This window comes from Macaca fascicularis, chromosome 5 (assembly GCF_037993035.2).
Source record: "Macaca fascicularis isolate 582-1 chromosome 5, T2T-MFA8v1.1".
Lineage (NCBI taxonomy): Eukaryota > Metazoa > Chordata > Mammalia > Primates > Cercopithecidae > Macaca > Macaca fascicularis.
In genome coordinates, this window is record NC_088379.1 from 181,568,601 (window position 1) to 181,589,466 (window position 20,866).

Consider the following 20,866-nt stretch of genomic DNA (forward strand, 5'->3'; position numbering starts at 1 on the left):
CAATTCCACCTGTTCTTGCACTCTGGAGCAATTTCTCCTGAGTGATGCCTTCCACCATGAGAAGACACGGTAAGAACTCCCTCACCAGACACAGCCCTGAAACCCTGGACTTTCCAGTCTCCAGAATTGTGAGGAAAACTAATTTCTTTTTATTATAAATCAACCAGTTTGTGATTTACAGCAACATAAAACAGACCAAGACACGTACCCAAAGTGCATTCATTCTCTTTTTCTTCTTTACGAAAAGAATTTCAATATTGTTAGAAGCTGCATGTATTTCCTTTATCGGCTTATCTTACAGCCAGGAATGGCAAAAATACATTTCTACCTAAGAAGATGTAAAGGCAAACCTACTGGGGATTTCAGAGAAAACTTTTGCTTTGGTTTGAATGTGTTGAGGCAACAACTTCCTCTCTCCCTATTCTTTCTTCCTTGAAATCAGACATAAAACTGCAGAACAATCAGCCATGTTGTGACCACGAGGAATGAAGCACAGAAGGTCAAACTCTAAAAATGATCAAGTGAAAAAAGCACAGAAGTCTGGACATTGATGATATGATGTTGCTCCATGTGGTACCAGCCCTTAAATGCCCACTGAGGCCTTTTAGTTACTAGAGAAAAATAAACTCCAATTTGCTTTAGCCACGACAGTTAGATTTTGTTACACCCAAACAAATCCCATTTTAACTGATACTCTCAAAATTGTTAATGAAATCACCAGAGAATGAAATAAACTTATTTTATGGTTTGACCATAGCTATAAAAATAATAAATGTCTTCCTAGTATTTAAAAAATAAAAAAAAAAAAGAAGCAGAGGAGAAATTTTAGAGAAGGAGACCGAAGAGAGAAGGATAAAAGCAAAATTGTAAAAAGTGAGGGCAAATAGTAGAGAGGTTAAATAATGATAGCACTGAAAATCAATGGGAAGCAGTAATTTTCGTGGGTAGGTTTGTTGTTGTTTTTTAAGAGACAGGGTCTTGCTCTGTTTCCCAGACTGGAGTAGAGTGGTACTATTACAGGCTCCTTGGTTTGAGCAATCCTCCAGCCTTGGCCTTTGGAGTAGCTGGGTACATGCCACCATGCCTGGCTAATTTTTTTTTTTTTTTTTTGTAGAGATGGGGTCTCATGGTGTTACCCAGACTGGTCATGAATTCTTCTTTAATTATAGCTGAGTCATTAGGGTGAGGTTATATTTAATATACATTACTTAACACCATAAAAATTTGAGTTATTAAACTTAAAAACGCTCACTTTTAAATTCACTTATGGAGGCGGCTTCATTTATTTAGAATATTAAATAAATGACAAGTTAGTATTCTCTGCTTGTGAAATGTACTGGTTCCCTGTGCATTGCTAGGAAAAATAAAATAACAGAATCAATAATACGTATTATACAGTTGATGACATGTCACTACTTGCAATTATTAAATAATGTATGCTATAGGACTACTCAACAGTAATTTAGCAGATGATTTTAATAGAATGAAACTGCATACTAAATAAAAATTTTGATTGTATTTTGAATTATTAAACCCAGCAAAATTATGAGAATTAACTTTATGAGTGTTAGTTTTTAAATAAAATAGAAAAGAATATGTAATGTCGTTAATAACTTTGGAAGTCACAGAGCCAAATGAGAAAATCACTTCTGTTCATCACTCAGTCACTATTATTTCGTTATGGTAATTACACAGTCTATGTGTTTGGAGTTTGTTAAATGTTTATTTTTGTGGCAAACAACTATCTTTGCATATGTAAATGGGGACAACTTGTGAAAGAGGAGAATATGAAACTGAAAATTTAAGTATCAAAGAATCAAGAAATGAAAAAATATAATCAATCCTATAAAATGATCCCCCTATATACACTCAATAAGTAAAAATACACTTCATGGTCCAGATTGTCTTGAAGATATATTACACATTAGAACATATGCTTTACTGTTGCTTTCTGCACTTGAATTGTCTTGATTCGTATCCTCTAGATTATCAGGTAAGAATATCGTTAGAGATCATTTGGTCCAGCCTCAGACTAGGGCAAGCTTCAGCCCGATTGATCAGATGCAAACACCTCATATGGTCAAAGTGCCTTGAGCAGAGGAAATACACTGTGCAGGTAATACTGACTCACAGGTGTTGCAACAATCTACCAGATGGCAAATAATGTGGCAGAAGTGATTTTAGACATTTACCCTGGAGTGGAGGATGATGAATCCACTGCTCCAAGGAGAAGAAAGTAATCTGCAGAGAGACGGCTTGTCAAGTATAAAATCTTTAATCATTTCAGATATACTACAGATTGGCCTATAGGCTCCAGCTCCAGAATGTTACAACTGAGAAAAAAAAATTAATGAAATAGAAATATGTTGTGTTTATAAATAAACTATTAGAAAAAATAATATAAGATTTATTTCTCATTTATCATTTGATGTTGATTTTTTTAACCCAAAACCTTAACTTGAAACTCCTTATCTTGAGTATATTTAAAATTGTGTTGGACAGCCTGTTTCTTAGGAATAACTCTATGTCAGCCAATGACATTTTTGGAATCACCTCTAAACATTCCATTGAGTTTATAATTGCAGTTAAAATAGTTCATGTGACATCTGCAAGCAGTTGTTGACAGATGAGAAGATAAGCTTATATGCAATGTATTGTTATTTCCAGCTGTTTTAAATTTAAATTAACATTCTTTCATAATTTCTCATTTTGATGATTATGATGACAAATTCAGGCTTGCAAAAGCCGAGAATCAAACTAGATTTCTGACTAGTTCAAGTGTTTAATTCCTTATTAATCTGAATGAAGTACATAAAATATTTTCTTGTTTGCACTTGTTTTTACTATCAGTTCTGAGACTTCTCATCCAAGTTTGTCCTCTCTCAGTTCTTTCTAGTTACAATTTCCCAAACAATGAGAGACAGTCAAGGGTCATTCCCAGGCTATTAACACTTTTAAAAGCTAGAAGAAACAAAGGTATAGGCTTACCAAAAAACAGAACCTTTATTTATTTGAAATGTGGCTATTGAATAAAGCTTCTTAAAGTATGTATAAAATATAAACATATAACATTTTAAAGAAATCTATCAGCCAAGCAAAGAATGTTAGGTTATAAGGACACAAATTATTTTAACCCTAAGGGTCAATAAATTAAGATCATGATAGTACAACTTTAGAAAGTTACTCCATAGTCGAGGCAACACATTAATTATTAAAATCTTGATTTATGTAAGTCTGAAAGTCTTCTTTTGAGAAACAAAGGTAAAGTTTTAAAATTTTAAAACATTTTATCATTTCCATGGAAGGAAATAAATAAGGGAACAAGAAGAAAAGCAGTGCCTTAGCAGAAAAAAAAAAGCAAAAGTTTTCCCATAAATCCCTACTAGATTTTCTCTTATAGGCAAGAACCATTCTAGGGCAATATTAGCTGCAGAGGAAGCTGGAAAGTGAGTTGAATTTTTTTCTTTGTTTTTTAAACTGGGTACATGTGACCTCAAACACAATTTGGTCAAAACTACATTTAAAACCTCCAATTAACACTTTGAATTACACTAAAATAAAGAGGAGCCAATGAACAGAGGCACAATACAAAACATAAGACCAAGTTCACAATGAGTAAAAGCAGCACAACTGTGCCCTAGATGTCACAGGTGTGGCCAAGGCCACCTACAGAAGAGCCTTACAAGAGACCAAAGCCAAAGAGAGAGAAGAATATGGTTCAGGAAAGAATCATCGCATCCTGATACTGACATACGGTGGACCAAGCCCCAGCTTAACAACTGTTCTTTATTAAATAAAATACGACGCAACGGCCAAAGATTTATGGCAAAAATAGAAAATTATTAACATTCATAAAGTTTTAGGTGTGTTTTATTTTGTTTGGCTCTGATTTTTTGTATCTATCAAAATGAACGTGGACATGCTAAAAGTTTTATCATAGTATCAATATTTATAGTTATTCTATTATTTATCTTTAATATTTTAAATTATAAATAGCACAGTAAGTGTTGTATTGTTCTAATATCTCCTGCTTTAATATTTATTATCCAGCATAACTGAACAGGAGATGTTTTAACTTCACTGAACATTAAAAACTACTGCATGGGCTTTGAAATAGCTATGTAACTAATTGTTATTTTTTGCTTCAGTCTAAGTTCTTGTCCATATTCATATACCATAACAAATGAGTCACTATTGTATATATAAAACTTTTAAATACCTAAAACATCTTGGAATCTTATAGAACTGTTTTCCTCAGATTTTATATAATACCTAAATACTGGTTTATAGGCAATAACTAGCTAAATAATAAACAAATATTATGAAGTGACATATAGACATATAAAAGCTATTCTTGTCATATGTAGGCCGGGCACCGTAGCTCATGCCTATAATACCAGCACTTTGGGAGGCTGAGGCGGGCGGATCACGAGGTCAGGAGATCAAGACCATCCTGGCTAACATGGTGAAACCCATCTCTACTAAAAATACAAAAAATTAGCCAGGCATGGTGGTGGGCACCTGTAGTCCCTTCTACTTGGGAGGCTGAGGCAGGAGAATGGCGTGAGCCCGGGAGGCAGAGCTTGCAGTGAGCAGAGGTTGCTCCACTGCACTCCAGTCTGGGCGACAGAGAGAGACTCCATCTCAAAAAATAAAATAAAATAAAATAAAGCTATTCTTGTTTTATGTAGAGTATCTATTTTATAGTCAAAATGTGCCTAAATATCTGGTTCTTCAGCTTATTTTACCTGAAGGTATAACCAAATTCTAAAATAATCTTTCAAATACAACAACTTGGTATCTTTTCTGTTTGTAGTTCAAAATGAAATTTTTTCCCCACAATTATAATCACTGAGATGCTGAACTTGAATCAGAATAGAGCATAAATAGGAAAAAACAACTACAGAACATAAGACAATGGACTTCACGTGCTGATGGTCTAGCTGTGGCAAATGCAGTTTTCTCATAATAGACATACTTGCTGGCAAGCTCTGATGACCAAACTGTGTTGAAAGTTACACAGAATTTCTATTGCTGTTTGCTCACAATTATAACTGGGAGCAAGAAAGACAATGCCAAAAGGAAATAAGACACACGTTTAGGAAAAAACTAAATAGGAGTTTTTTCTAGTAAAGAATGCTAGTAGAGGGAAAGTTGTTCCTTAGGATGCCCCCTACCTACCCCCTGCCAAAAAAACTTCTCCAACAGCCAGCCAGAGGCCAGAAATCCCAAATTATTTAGCGCTACTACATATATTATAATCAAATGTTGGATCAAGTAGGAATAACCCAATTAAATAATTTCAGCCAAATCATCTAACTCTGAGGGCAAGTTATTTTGTTGAACAACTAAAGATTTATGAGGGCTATTGTAAATAATACTTACCTCTTAATTACCACATTCCCAGAATAGAAGTCATGCTTTGATGACTAAACATGGCCCGGCGTCAACCCCTACTGCAAGACATTTGCTCTGATCTAAACACCCCCTAGTTTGCATGTACAGAGACTAAACCTTCTCAATTTTCTAAGAATATTTATTTCTGTCCTCATAAACTCGAGATATTCCCTCTAAAAAAATACTGATTTCAAAATTTAGCAATGAAATACATCAGTTTGACAAAATTTTAACAAAATTTTACGTTGCCAAAGACTGGCCACCTTCTACCCCCACCACCAATCAATCAATCATCACAGAGCAGGAAAAAATGTCTAATTCTTCAGATTGAGTGCACACGTCATATGCTAGAGTGTCCAGTGCCGTATTTATGAACATAGTATATGTACTAAGTTTTTCAAGCCATAAAGCTAGCTAATATTACATTAAAAGCCAAGCTGTCCTAATATAATAACATCATCTATAAATCAAAATAGTGGGAAGATGTACAATTATAGATGAAAAGACAACAGAGCCGATAGAATCTGATTTTCCAAAAGAATTTAAATTTAAGAAAATCTAGTCCCAATATGAATTGTAGTTTTTCTTCGTAGGGTATTTATGTAAGTAATACAAGGTGGTGTAAACAATGAATAATTCCTCACCGTGATGGACATAGGTATTCTGTCATTAGTAAAAGTAGTTTGAAGTAAGAAGTTATTGGAAGAAGTATTGTCTGGAAGAAGTTTAAAATGTGTTAATTGCAAAATAGTATACTAGGGTCAAAGACGGCATAAAAGGAAAGAATGTGTAATTCGTAAAGAAGACTTGAATAACACGTGTCTAAAATTTTGGTTTAAAAAAAGAGTACTACCCTATGTGAGCACTCAGGGGCATATCATCAAGGGGGGTGAAACACTTTCCACTGGGGTGAAACATTAACCTCTAAGTTACAATCACTTTTAACCTTCTGAGGAGACTGTGCTCCTGGAATGACTGCACATTTTTCCTGTTGCACATAGGAAGGGAACCGCTAATGTCAGTGGGAAACAAAGCCTCCAGATAGGAAAAAAAAAAAAAAAAAAAAAAAAGAAAGATAAAAGGCTCCCTATCGATTTAATTAAGTCAGATGTTAATAGCTTAGGCTTACAAAACCAGAAACTGTTCTGGACAAGAATGAACTTAAACATGGACAGAAAACAATGTGCCAATGTACCACCGGTGAAGCCATGCGTCTTCAGAGCTTTGTGTACTATTAAGTCAGAGTGAAATTCACAGTAACATGTATTAAAGCCCATGTTTAAGGCATCTTGGTCATATTTTATAAAAGAACGACAGCTCTTAAACAGGTACATCTTTAACTGGAACTTGTTGCTGTTCTTATTAATGGAAACTGGTTGCTTGGCATTTTACAAGGGTATCTAATAAAACTCTTATCTAGGCCGGGCACGGTGGCTCACGCCTGTAATCCCAACACTTTGGGAGGCCGAGGCGAGCAGATCACCTGAGGTCAGGAATTCAAGACCAGCCTGGCCAACCTGCAGAAACCCAGTCTCTACTAAATAATACAAAAATTCGCCGGGCGTGGTGGCGCGTGCCTGTAATCCCAGCTACTCGGAAGGCTGAAGCAGGGAGAATTGCTTGAATGCGGGAGCCGGAGGTTGCAGTGAGCCGAGATCACTCCACTGCACTCTAGCCTGGGCGACAGAGAGAGATTCTGTCTCAAAAAAAAAAAAAGAAAAGAAAAGAAAAAGAAAGAAAAAACTCTTTCTAACCCATTCACTAAGCACGTATTTAATACTCATATGTAATACACAGTGCACAAAGGACAGCATGGAGTTCATCTCCACATTACAGATCTAATTTTAGCTGTACATATATTAATTTATATCATTTCAATTTTTGAATGGAAAATGAAATTATATCTATACAATTACATTAAATTTAAATCAGGCATATGTGTCCTCCTTCCCAACACAATGCAGATATTTAACAGGGGTGTAATAAAGTTAAACTCAACTTCAAGGATACATTTAATTAGGAAAACAGCACAGAAAAGCAAAATTTGAATTTCAGGTGTTTTGTACTAGAGGAAGCCTGAGCATCAGTCTTCTACATGTGTCCTCTTAACGTGACTAGAGGCAGTCACACTAACATTGTTCCTAGTTTTAACACAGGTAGACGAGGTCGGGCGCGGTGGCTCAAGCCTGTAATCCCAGCACTTTGGGAGGCCAAGACGGGTGGATCACGAGGTCAGGAGATCGAGACCATCCTGGCTAACACGGTGAAACCCCGTCTCTACTAAAAAATACAAAAACCTAGCCGGGCGAGGTGGCGGCGCCTGTAGTCCCAGCTACTCGGGAGGCTGAGGCAGGAGAATGGTGTGAACCCGGGAGGCGGAGCTTGCAGTGGGCTGAGAACCGGCCACTGCACTCCAGCCTGGGCGACAGAGTGAGACTCCGTCTCAAAAAAAAAAAAAAGACAGGTAGAAGAATAAGAACTGTCTAATCAACATGGCACAAAAAAATCACCAATTTTAAATATTTTTAATCTTTACTAAGTTATGTGTCACTGTGTGCTATATTATAGTAATATAATAACTATACTGTGCTCAGATGGACATGACCACAGAGGTACATTTTTCTCAAGTAAAACAGAATTGGTCTCTAACAGAACAGGCTTCACTGCTGCAATGTTAAGAAGGGAAAAAAAATATTGCATTAAAATTTATGACATCATTATTTGCTTTAATGTGTATCTGAAGCAGCTTCAAATTACCCAATTGTAAGTGTGATGGTCATGACTCATGAATAATTTTGGCCTTAATAAAATTCTAATTTGTCATGGACAGACACCAAAATTAAAGGAAAGATCTAGGACTCAAAGAGAACAAACAATGAATCACTATTATGTTAAAACTAAAATTTGGCTCTGAGACAAAAGGATTAGTTTGTTTTTTAGGGAAGTCATAGATGTCATGACCTGTAAGCAAACATGAATCTAAATAAGTGTTCTCTTTTTCAAAACATAAACTTGGAAGAGGACTTTTCAAAGGATAAAGTAACTAAATGCACAAAACAGACACAAACAAAAAGAAAGAATTAAAAATATTCCATGTAGGCAATGATATTATAGTAAATTAAATGACAGTGATTAAAAATAGCCTCACATCTGGTATCTGATATTAACTAGCTACTTCCAAGAAATTTTGAGTGAGTGGAAATAACAATCCCTTTTACAGGTTATAGGAATTCAGTCACAGGATTCACAGCAGCTGTGTGGTCACTGCAGTTAAAAGAGAGTCAAGACCATTTTCTTCAACATTTCAGTCTGATTTGCCAAATCCATCCACTCTTGGGGCAGGGAGGGACATGGAGGGGCTAATTTAAGTGTAAACAAAGACAAGGGAAGGCGAACTGTTTTCACTATTGTTCACCAAGTGAACTATTCGGTAAAATCATTACCAACACATCATTTTAGGTAAGGTAATTATGTTTGCCATTTCAGTAAAAGGGCATGAAACTCTGAACACTGCTTGGCTGAAGCAGATTAAGTAGTCGGCTTCCCATACCATATCGAATTACCACAAGGGAGAAAGCGCTGCCTGTCTCAGAGTGACACTCACTCGCACGCATGACCCTTCCTCGACTACCGCAATGCCACGGTCTGATTTTTTTCACAAATGTTTCATCCTTTTCCAGGATTTTAGCAAGTTGGAACCAAAAGTATCATCAAGTTCAAGACTGTTTCTTCTACATAAAAAGAATATTAAATACGCAGTTATTTGAATCCTGTTTCTAACAATAAAAATGTAAGCAAAGCACTTGTAAGAGAAAAAGACATTAGGCTGGAACAGCGGCTCATGCCTGTAATCCCAGCACTTTGGGATGCCAAGGCAGATCACTTGAGCCCAGGAGTTGGAGAGCAGCCTGGGCAACTTAGTGAGACCTCATTTTTGGAAAAAATTTTAAAAATTAGCTGGGTGGGGTGGCATGTGCCTGAGGTCCCAGCTACTTGGGAGGCTGAGGTAGGTGAATCACTTGAGTCCAGGAGGCGGAGGCTGCAATGAGCCACGTTCATGCCACTGCACTCCAGCCTGGGAAACAGAGTGAGGCCGGTGGCGAAAAAAAAAAAATTAAAATTAAAAAAAAATTCAAAGAAAAATAAATTAGTGTGACAATGAAAAATTACTGTGAAGAAAATCACATTAAAATGTTAATTTGAATTCTATAATTGGGAAAATATAATAGCATGGAAATATAAAGCTTCATTTCATTATATGCTTACATACAATTCTAATTCTGAAATACAAATAATATGAAAATCACTTTTAAAAAGATGATCCATAGAGATGTGAATGAATAATATAGTATTATCTAACTTTTAATGTACTTACATACTACCTGAGGGCCTATTTAGTGTTTAGTGCTTCATTCCAGTTCCAGTCAGAAAAAAAAATTCTATTTAAAAATGGGGTTATCTGGTCAAAAGTCCTAAAATACTCCAACTAACATCTGCATTGGAATCCTAGGGAAGTGAATACTTTCTGTATGTTACTGAATCAAAAATTATGCTGTCAGCTGTTCAAGAGCTGGGAAGTGTGTCCACCACTGATTTTTCATCCCTTTTTCCTGTCTGCTCACGGGCCTCCAACGCCCCCAGCGCTATAGTCTTCAGCACAGGGTAACCATGCAAGTCACAGCACTGACTGGCAAGCTGACAAAGAGAACCAGCAAACAAAATCAACTATTTTGCATAAACTAGAGTACTCAAGCAAATCAGCTAACTCTCAGAGAAGGAAAGTACCTACTCCATAATTCATCCTGGTGTCCACACATCTCAGACAGCACACACTGGACTGGTTACCATTCAGGAAGAGGGTCCCTTAGGAACAGTGCAATCACGTTTTCCTGAACAAATTCACACAAGTTTAACTCTGGCATATAGCATTCTACCATTAAGTTTTCTTTATATTTTCCTCAGTGAAATTGTTGCTATTTTAGGTATTCTGTGGTGATTTCACTGTAAATTTAGAGTGCATATTTATTTTTGTGGCAATAATATAGATATTTACACATCAAAGTAGCAACAGTAGCATGTTTCATTAATAAACATTTAAACTTGAAAATGTATATGCTCTAAATATATTTAAGATGAGTTCATATTAAATTATATGGCATCCTAAAAAGCTTATGTGTACCAAAGTCCTTTTCAGCCAAATGACTTAAGTATGAATGAGGCATTTAAGGAGAGAGTATCATCCCAGATTCTTTGGTTTGGTGTGGTCTATGGACACCTGTGCTGCCCTTCAGGAGAGGAACAAACCCAGGCACCCAGGGAAAGTGGGAACATATTATAGGCAGAACTACAGTATATAGCCTCCAGACACTGAATGATTAAACACCCTGCATTTCCTTCACCTGTTTCAAAATCAAACATCAGTATTACATCTTCTTGCTATATTTTAGAAATAGGGAAAATTGTCAGCAAGCTTATAATTTTAAAAATTTAATAAATTAGTTGCAAGGTGCTGAATAATCAGTTATGTCGTATGTCTAGGACACAGAACTTACATGCTATATTTTCTTTGTTTTCTGATCATGAAGACTATTTAACACAAATTTACAGAAAGCTTACTACATGCCAATCATGGTTCCAAGGGCTTTATATATATATACATGCTCTTTCTTTTATCTTTTTTTTTTTTTTTTCTTTTTTTGAGACAGAGTCTCACTCTATTGGCCAGGCTGGAGTGCAGTGGCATGATTTCAGCTCACTGCAACCTCTGGCTCCTGGGCTCAAGCCATCTTCTCACCTCAGCCTCCAGAGTAGCTGTGAATACAGGCACGTGTCATCATGCCCAGTTAATTTTTCTATTTTTTGTAGAGACAGGGTTTTCTCCATGTTGCCAGGCTGGTCTCAAACTCCTGGGCTCAAGTGATCTACCTGACTCAGACTCCCAAAGTGCTGGGATTACAGACGTGAGCCACCATACCTGACCTATATACACATTCTTATCCTCAAAACAACCTGATGAAGCAGGCATTAATTCTATTCTGTATTTTGGAAGAGGACTTTTAAAAGGATAAAGTAACTAGGCCGGACGCGGTGGCTTACGCCTGTAATCCCAGCACTTTGGGAGGCCGAGACGGGTCAGGAGATCGAGACCATTCTGGCTAACACAGTGAAACCCCATCTCTACTAAAAAAAAATACAAAAAAAAAAAAAAAATTAGCTGGGCACCTGTAGTTCCAGCTACTCTGGAGGCTGAGGCAGGAGAATGGCGTGCACCTGGGAGGCGGAGCTTGCAGTGAGCTGAGATCGCGCCACCGCCACCGCACTCCAGCCTGGGCTGCAGAGCCAGGCTTTGCCTCAAAAAAAAAAAAAAAAAAAAAAAAAAAACGGAGAAAGTAAATACACAAAGCAGACTCAAACAAAAATTTAAAATTAGCATCTACTCATTGTGCTACAAGCCTGTAAGCCCAGCACTTTGGGAGGCCGAGACGGGCGGATCACGAGGCCAGGAGATCGAGACCATCCTGGCTAACACAGTGAAACCCCGTCTCTACTAAAAAAATACAAAAAACTAGCCTGGCGAGGTGGCGGGCGCCTATAGTCCCAGCTACTCAGGAGGCTGAGGCAGGAGAATGGCGTGAACCCGGGAGGCGGAGCTTGCAGTGAGCTGAGATCCGGCCACTGTACTCCAGCGCGGGCGACAGAGTGAGACTCCGTCTCAAAAACAAACAAACAAAAAAGAAGCACAGAGAAACTAAGTAACTTGTCCAAGGCCACACAGGTACTAAAAGGCATAGCCAGGACATGAATACAGAAAGGCACGTCCAGGTCCTGTGCTCTTATCCACTGCACTGCATCTCTAAACAAGTTCCGTCACTGACACAAGCGACAGTGATGTGACTGAAACAGGCAGAAATATTGACAGTGAGTTCTTCCAGGCACTATCACAGGTAGTGTAAACAGAGTGCATAGTTCTGCAATTAGCAAAATAGCTAGCTTTCATCCCAGCCTTGATCACTTATGACTGCATTCTTTACTACTGCATAAAAGTAAGAGAAAATGGTAATTTAGGGACCAATTTTAGGTAAATTAAATTACAAAATAAATGTCTAAATAGAAACCTTTATAAATATAGAAGTCACAAACCACATCTTTCTGATCTACCCCAAAATATACATCTTTCCACCTGTCCAGATGAGGACAGGTGGAAGCCGAACTCCTTTAGAAGTGAGTCTTTTAAACTTGTAAGTATTGCTTTTTACACAAAGTTGTGCATTTGAGTATTTCCTCTTTCAGTATGTCCTTTCTCTAGTAGGTGGCATCTCTTGAGTTTGAGTAAATTACTCCACCATATTAAAAAAAAAAAAAAAAAACTTTTATAAGAACAGCTAAAGTATTTATATTGTTTATTTGGTAGTTTACTCACCTCCTCACATCCCCACCCCCACCTTTCTGGTCTCATTGTTAGCAGATTTTAAAAAGTAGGAATTTCCAGGACACTTGAGGGTGATCTCCTTCTCTCTCTTTTTTTTTTAATTGCCTACTGACCTACAAATAAATATATGTGCAAATATGGAGATTCTAATCTTATACACTTCTGATTGTCTAAATATTCTATTTCAATGAACTGTCTACAAATTCTTAGCCATGCAAGAAAGAATATGTAAGTTACACTTGGCAGTCTGAAGAACTATTAAGAGGTGTATGCACGTATATGTGTGTGGGGGGGTGGGGGTGTGTATGTGTATCTAAGCATGAGCACTCTTTACACTGCTTGCTCCATTTGGAATGCAAACCATAATGGCATAGATGTCTACTTCTATAATTTTGTAAATGCATCCAGATAGCACAATGATGGGTGCCTACAGTAAGTCAAAAGTAATCACCACTATCATGACCAGCAACCAGGAGCATATAGAGGAGTTTGAATACCATATATAGTTGGCCACCGTAATTAGAAAGGCAGAGTCACTGCCAGACACTTTAAGAAAACCTGCAGTTGAAAATGGCTTCGGAGAAGCTTCTAATCAGCTTCTGGTCGGCTTTCTTAGACACTTCTGTGCAATAATGCCAGCTTAAACTCCTTAAAACCTCACTTTCAGCACACCACTAAAGAATCTTCATTGGCTCCTGTTGCTTTCAACCCAAACTCAGACTTGCTCTTGGTTTTCACACTTCCCACCATGTTCTCTTCGGTTTCCCTTAAAGCTCTTGACTTTTGCACCAGAGGGTTTGCTTCTAGTTCCCCAAACATCCCTGACCTTCACTTCCTCTGTACTTTGCTGTCATTCTTCAAAATTCAAAACATCCCTCTCTCCCCCATTTCTGTAATTAGCATCTACTCATTTTATCATTCCACCTTTCCCAGACCTGCCCATGCAACTCCCAGAAGGCTAGCCAACAACCGGTGGCAACTCACAAGACTCTCTTACAAAACCACTATTACGGTCTCGATTTACAGTTTAATTCACTTGTAGTATTTTTAATGACTAAATTCTTTTCTCCAAAATGATTATAAGCTTGTTATAGACACGATCACTCACTCTACATGTTTTGCATCACACACTGAACTGTAATTTCCTGCTTAGAACTGAAGCTGCCACTAGTAAGAATTGATTAACATGCCCCTGAGTTGAAGGAGATTAAAGACCAAATGAACCTGGCACTAATGGGTAAAAAGGAATTAGGAGCATCCGCATGGCTTCTTTCTTGAATTCCTGGATTCCCTTTCCCTGCCTCTTCCAGGCAGTCCCAAAGCAGTAAAGCAATGGAGGAAGTGCACAGACATATTAATCAGCAGGACTGATGGCAGCATTATGCAAATAAACACATTACTATTTTCCCAGTGAAGATAAAAAATATTTAAATTAGAGAACAATGACTATAAACAGCTTTATGTCAGTTCGGATTAGGATTATAGCCCCAAATAATTTAAGAAAATGAGCTGCTGGGGCTGGGTGCAGTGGCTTATGCCTGTAATCCCAGCACTTTAGGAAGCCAAGTGGATCACCTGAGGTCAGGAGTTCGAGACCAGCCTGGCCTACAAGGCAAAACCCTGTCTCTATGAAAAATACAAAAATTAGCCTGCTCTAGTGGCACATGCCTGTAATTCCAGCTATGTGGGAGGCTGAGGCACGTGAATCACTGGAACCCACAAGGCAGAGGTTGCAGTGAGCGGACATCATGCCACTGTACTCCAGCCTGGGCAATACAGCATGACCCTGTCTCAAAAAAAAAAAAAAAGAAAAGAAAATGAACTTTTGGATTTCAAAATTGGAAAAAAAATTATAGTGGATAACTCCTAACACGTGAAAGCCACCAGGGCATGAGCAGTACAAGGAAACAGTATGAATCCACTGACAAAGTATTTAATGTACAACTTGATTAATTCCATGATGGATGCCCAATAAAGCTAATTAAATAAAAACAATCTCTGCTTTCTCATGGTTAAACATAAACTCTGAAAAAACAATTAATCAACCGAGGAAAGAAGTCACCCCAAAAATTTACACTAGTAAGTTTCAGAAAAACAACTACACAAACCTAAAATATTTATAGTACATTTTATAATCACATTATAAATCAAACTCATCGGCATCTCTCCTTGTTTAAAGTTCCTTGCTATATATGTTTTTGTAGTGAGAAAAATCAATGATACCTTAATCCACAATTTATACAAATCTGTACTTACAAATATGTGTTTGTAAGGAAAAAAAAAAAGGTAGACCCATATAGTATTTATAAAATGCACATCTACAAGGAATAATGTAACTGGTGAAAGGTGAAACAATATATGCTCAGAAGTCAGAGGAGGTATAATAATGCTTCTGCCAACTTAAATTTGTTCTTTCCAAATCCACTTATTTGTGAAAGGTCATTCGGCAGAGGTAAAATCACAATCTTTCACTGAAGTTACTTTAGCGCAACTTTGAAAAACTGTTTGTCAGGAAATCTTGTTAAACCTCCAGTTAAGTAGCCATTCTTATGATATTACTATGGATTAGGTCATTTATAATTTATCTTTTTTTTTTTTTTTTTTTTTTTTTGAGACGGAGTCTCGCTCTGTTGCCCAGGCTGGAGTGCAGTGGCCAGATCTCAGCTCACTGCAAGCTCCACCCCCGGGTTCACGCCATTCTCCTGGCTCAGCCTCCGGAGTAGCTGGGACTACAGGCGCCCGCCACCTCGCCCGTCTAGTTTTTTGTATTTTTTAGTAGAGACGGGGTTTCACCGTGTTAGCCAGGATGGTCTCGATTTCCTGACCTCGTGATCCGCCTGTCTCGGCCTCCCAAAGTGCTGGGATTACAGGCTTGAGCCACCGCGCCCGGCCAATATAATTTATCTTTAGTCAAACGAACACCATGTGGTAAAGCCTGGAAGAAAGTCTGGGTTTATTTCCGTTTGTCCCGTTGTGGGGAATTAGGACCTAAATAAATGCAACAAGGTGCCCCTAACTGCAAAGTCACACACAGTGCTTCTCTCTGCCTTCCTGTATGCTGCTACAGTGTGCCAGAGACCAGCAGAGGGGCTGAAAGGAGTCTGAATCACAGGCCCAAAGGCCCAAAACCATACCACATTTCTCTAAAACACACATGCTTCTCGATTTACAACAGGGCTACATCCTGACAAATTCTTCCTGAGTTGAAAATACATTTAATATACAGCAGCGTACCTATTGTTTACTCTCGTGATCACATGGCTGACTGGTCACAGCTCACTTCCATTGTCCAGCATCCAGAGAAAGTATTTTACTGCATATTATTAGCCCAGGAAAAGATCAAAATTCAAACCTTGAAGTATGGTTTCTACTGAATGTGTATTGACTTTGCACCACTGTAAAGTCCAAAAGTCCTAAATAGAACCATTCTGAGTCGGAGACTGTCTTTATATGCCATAAAACGTTTTTTAAAAGAAGAAAAGGAAAAAAAAAATCTATTCTTTTTCCTGGTTAAGTCATTCAAATCTTGGGTTCATCATCCTTAATGAAATAAAATAATGTCTGTATTATGGAAATGTAGCGAAAAACAAAGCTAACTTGCAAAGCTCTTTGCGAAGTGCAAAACACACGTTATGGACATCACAGATAACGGTTACAAACTCCTACTCTAGTAAGAACCCCAGGACTGCCAAAGGCAAGCAGGCAAGCACAGTCCCAGGGATTCGGGAAACCCTCATCAGTCTCACGCCAGTTCCTCTGTTGGCGAAAACCCCAGCAAGAGCTGAGAAACAGCATTCCAGGTTGGACACATGGAGATAACTAGGAGGCCAGGACCTTACTCTCAAGAGGAACTGGAATCAGAACCGGAAGTCCAGAATGAAATCTAAATCCATCACCCTCTGTCTTTCTCCACTGAACTCAAAAGGACAGGAATAGAGATCTATGGGTCTTAGAGACATGCCACTAAAATCAGTAGTTAACTGCTTCCTATAAAGCAATTTTGATAACTGTCTTGTGAATAAATAGCTACCAATCAGATATTCATATTTCAGAAGAATATAATGGAGTAGAAATCAAAATGAAAGATGAATTGAACTTTCTATATCTAAAACCTCATATGGCCCGCATGACTCAGAGGAATGTCAGAAATCTCTTATAAGAGTGGATGTTGACAAACATACTCAATCATATACTATAAGTAAAACTGTAAATATAACAGCTTTGGACTTGCTATTCTCTTTTGTCCCTATCATGTCCAGTTAATTTTACTTTTGCCTGCCTTACTTTTTTGACACTGTCTTGTTTGTGTTAACATCCTTCAGAGAAACATTTTAAGACTTTTCAGTAAGTCATGCAACCACAAATAACTAGAAATAGGAATCCAGTAAATGCAAATACAAGTCAAGGAATAAGGAGAACTTCATTCCATTTCTGATTTTTACCTACAATCTTTTGTATGGCTTTACAGGTGGGGTGAAGGGCTGGATGGCTAACTTTGGTTCATAGCTTGTGTGCTATTTTTGATTTTTTAAATATTAAAAAAGTTCCTAGGTGAAAGTTATGAAAAAATTGCATCTATTGGTCTTACAGATATTTAGCATCTTCTGTTTGCCTTCTGAAATATTTTCTTGGGGTTCATGTAGTTATAGAAAATTAACAATTGATTTCTCCCCAGTTCTTCTCTAGTGCTTAAATCTAAATGAGGCACTTGTATAGGCCACTAGGGAGAGACATAGAGTCTTCACATCAGTTTCTTGGCAGTTGTGTGACATGTTTCATAGCAAGGACACAGCAGTTTCACTGAACACATTAATGACACATGCCCTGTCAAGGCTCTATTCACCCACTGGGGAACGAAACTTTAATGGAGCAATGAAATACTGCTTTGTGGTCTATGGAACTGAGAGATGATGTTTCATATGGGAAGTGATGTTACATCACATGGGAAAAGAACCCACATCACATGCAGAACACTAACCCATATTCACTATACAGAATATAAAAATGGTTAAATATCAAAAGCAACATTTGCAAACAAAAATGCATAGAGATTTTCACGGCAATGGTAAAATTTGCCATATCACCAATGGCAAATTTTACATCACCAATGAAGACACTTTTGAAAGTTAAAAATAAGTTAACTTTTTTATTCTCCAATCCCATACCTATACATAACACCCGTAAACACACACACACACACACACACACACTCAGGGTACATGAATTCAAGACTCACCCAGCAGTGAGTGACTCTCATACAGTCTATTGGCTTATCAGGGAATGCTTCTCATTTTACTTTCTACTGCACATTTTCTTACTGTAAACCAAAGGAAGGGACCATAGCCAATACAGAGATGTTGCCTTACTAAATCATACTTTTACTAGTTTTGCCTTTGCAGAAATAGCAAATAGGTACTGCAAAATCAAGGACTCAAATTATCAGAAGTGTTATTGAGCCCAATATTACATTTCTGTGGTATTTAAGAACAGAAAGATATTTTCATCACTATAGTTATGGCAATGTGAGTATAGGCACTGAAAATTATTTTTGCAATTCACAGAATGCAGTCTGTTCTGCTATTTCATTTATATTGTTTTTACTTAAGAGGCATTCCTTTAACCCCATCTTAAATTATTACACATTCCAACATTTTAATGTTTCCCCAAAATTTAAATACAAAGGTAGTTTGATTTTCAAAAATTACTTTTCTCAACCTTAAAGTGTATTTCAAAATAAAAATAAAATATTTCAAAATATAAGGCTACTTATTTTCTACACATTGTGTATGTGTTAATCAATAGTCAACTTAAAGTTGACTGTAACACACCACAGGTATACCTCTCCACTTGCCATCCGTTGAAATAAACCACTGTAGTGTAGTTCCAACAAGCGATACTGCAAGTGTTTGAACTGAAATGACGAATATAACTTCTTTAAGAACTCTCTTAAGCGTACTCTTTCTGGCGATGGCAGGTATGAACTTTTTAGATAAATATATACTCTTTTAGATGAGCCAGTAAGAAGTAGGAACAAACACAAATCCTTTTTGAAAATCAGAATGCCTCAAAAGTATTTCGGCAACATTTGTAGGCAAAGGATTAAACACCTCTTATTTAAAACAAAACAAAACAAAACAAAATAAAACAAACAAACAAAAAAAACCCAAACAAGAAAAAAAAAAACAAAAACAAAAAAAAAAAACAACCTTAGTTTTCAGTATCTCATGACCAGATTTTAGGAATGAAGAGCTTATAAAGTTGAAACAAGCCTTGCTTGATTGTGATCTAACTGACTCTAATCTCCTGTTACATCTCAAGTATGACCAATTTCAAGTGAACTCTGAAAGCCCTGGAGCCTGGTTACTAAAGTCCCTGACACTTTTTTTTCTAAAGTCGCGCACAGCGCCTGGTGCTCTGCAGCTATGCACACTCCGGGAAAGTAAGGCTGGCTTTACTGATAACCAGTGTCCCAGAATCTGTCTGGAGTCCCATGAATCCGCTGGGGAAAGAAACGAGCATTTCCCGACCAAAATGAACTCACACTCGCCAGAGCCCCGCTGACTGGGCACAGTTCAAGACCCCCTGGTTGGCCCAGAGGAAACCAGTCTGAAATAGCTTTCGGGATCTCTCACTGGGCACCTCTCCTCCGGGCCCTTCACTCGTGTAACTTGCTTGCCTCTCTAGCAACAAGTTTCTATTTAAAAAGAAGAAAACTTTTCTCCAAAGCAGCCTGCACTGAGCTCAGTAACTTTGGATCCCACGTACACAAGCTTAAAGCACATACACACTTTCCCCCGCGCAGGTTCTCGGGTCCTCCGCAAACCCTAACGCCGCAAACCCTAAAGCAAACTCTCGGGTCTTCCGCAAACCCTAACGCAAACCTACCATGGCCTCGCCCGCGTCGGGCTCCGCGTCCGAGAGGTCGAGTCCGGACTCTAAGGCGGCGGCGGCGGCGGCAGCGGGCGCCTCGCGAGGACCCGGGAGCAGCGCAGCGGCGAGCAGAGAACACGCCAGAGAGAAGAAGCCCAGCAAGTGCATGGTGGAAGGACCGGGGGTGGGGGACCGGTCCGCTGGCGGGGGCAGGGGTGGGGACAAGGGCGCCCCTGCGAGGCCGCGGGCCCCTCCTGGTCCCTCTCCCCCGGGCTCCTCCCGGCGACCCCCCTGGGCGAGCCGGAGGCGGCGGGAGCGGGTCCGGGGCTCCGCGTTCCCAACTTTGCAGGGCGCCCTCCCAGCCAGTGCCAGGGAAAGGCGGCGGGTGTCAGGTAAAAGCCTCACAGGAAACCGGACATCCGAGCTCCCCGCATTCGGAGCCCGCGAGGTGAAGCGAGGGCGAGGGAGGACGCCTCCACGGTCCGCGTCGGTGTAGCTTTTTGGAGAGAGGGGGGGAGAGCCAGAACGCCCCGCGATGTTCAGCCCCTCCAAACCCGCCAGAACCCTCGTCCCCCTCCTCCCTCCCCTTCCCCGAAGTGAGAGGAGCCGGGCCGCGGGCGCTGCGGCGGGGGCGCTGGCGGCGGTGCCGGGGGCGGGAGGAGGGCGGCGGGGCGGCCGGCGGCGGCGGGGCCCGGGAGCGCCGCGGCGCAGGAGCCTCCAGAGCGCGCCGGGCTGAGCGGCGGCGGCGGCGGCGGGCGCAGGGGCAGGGCATGACTGACGCGCCCTCTGCCTGCGCTTATGTGAGAGAAAGCGGCCGAGGGAGGGAGCGTGCCGAGCCCGGACTGCCCTCCCCTCTCACTCGCCCTCGGAAGCCGTCTCCCTGGAGCTCCCCGTTTCCCTCGCCTCCTCCCCGGCGGCCCCACCTCCCCCGACCCCCACTGGATCTCTCCCTCCCCGCCCCCCGTCCCCTGCCGGGAGCGGGCGGCCGGAGGAGCAAGTTCAGTCCCCGGGCTGGTGGTTGGCGGGACCGGCTTTAGAGGTGATGCGACCACCCTGGACCACGTGGAGAGAGGAGAAACTAGGCACCGTGGGGCGGAGGGAGTCCCCGCTTTATCCTCGCCGCTCCCGAACTCTTGTCCTCCCTCCCGCACGCCTGGGCCCCAGCGCCCT

General features: G+C 39.7%; 1 protein-coding gene across 2 annotated transcripts in view; it reads right to left on the minus strand.

Moving 5' to 3' along the window:
* The window catches only part of VEGFC (vascular endothelial growth factor C), a 122,354-nt gene extending 101,886 nt beyond the window's left edge, over positions 1 to 20,468 (minus strand). For both annotated transcript variants that reach the window (XR_012435239.1, XM_005556349.5), the window contains exon 1: positions 19,712 to 20,468. Coding sequence is in view for 1 of the 2 variants with exons in the window: in XM_005556349.5 (XP_005556406.2) it covers positions 19,712 to 19,864 (153 nt within the window). In the remaining variant the exon portion in view is untranslated. The remainder of the gene's footprint in view (positions 1 to 19,711) is intronic.
* Positions 20,469 to 20,866: the final 398 nt, after the last annotated feature.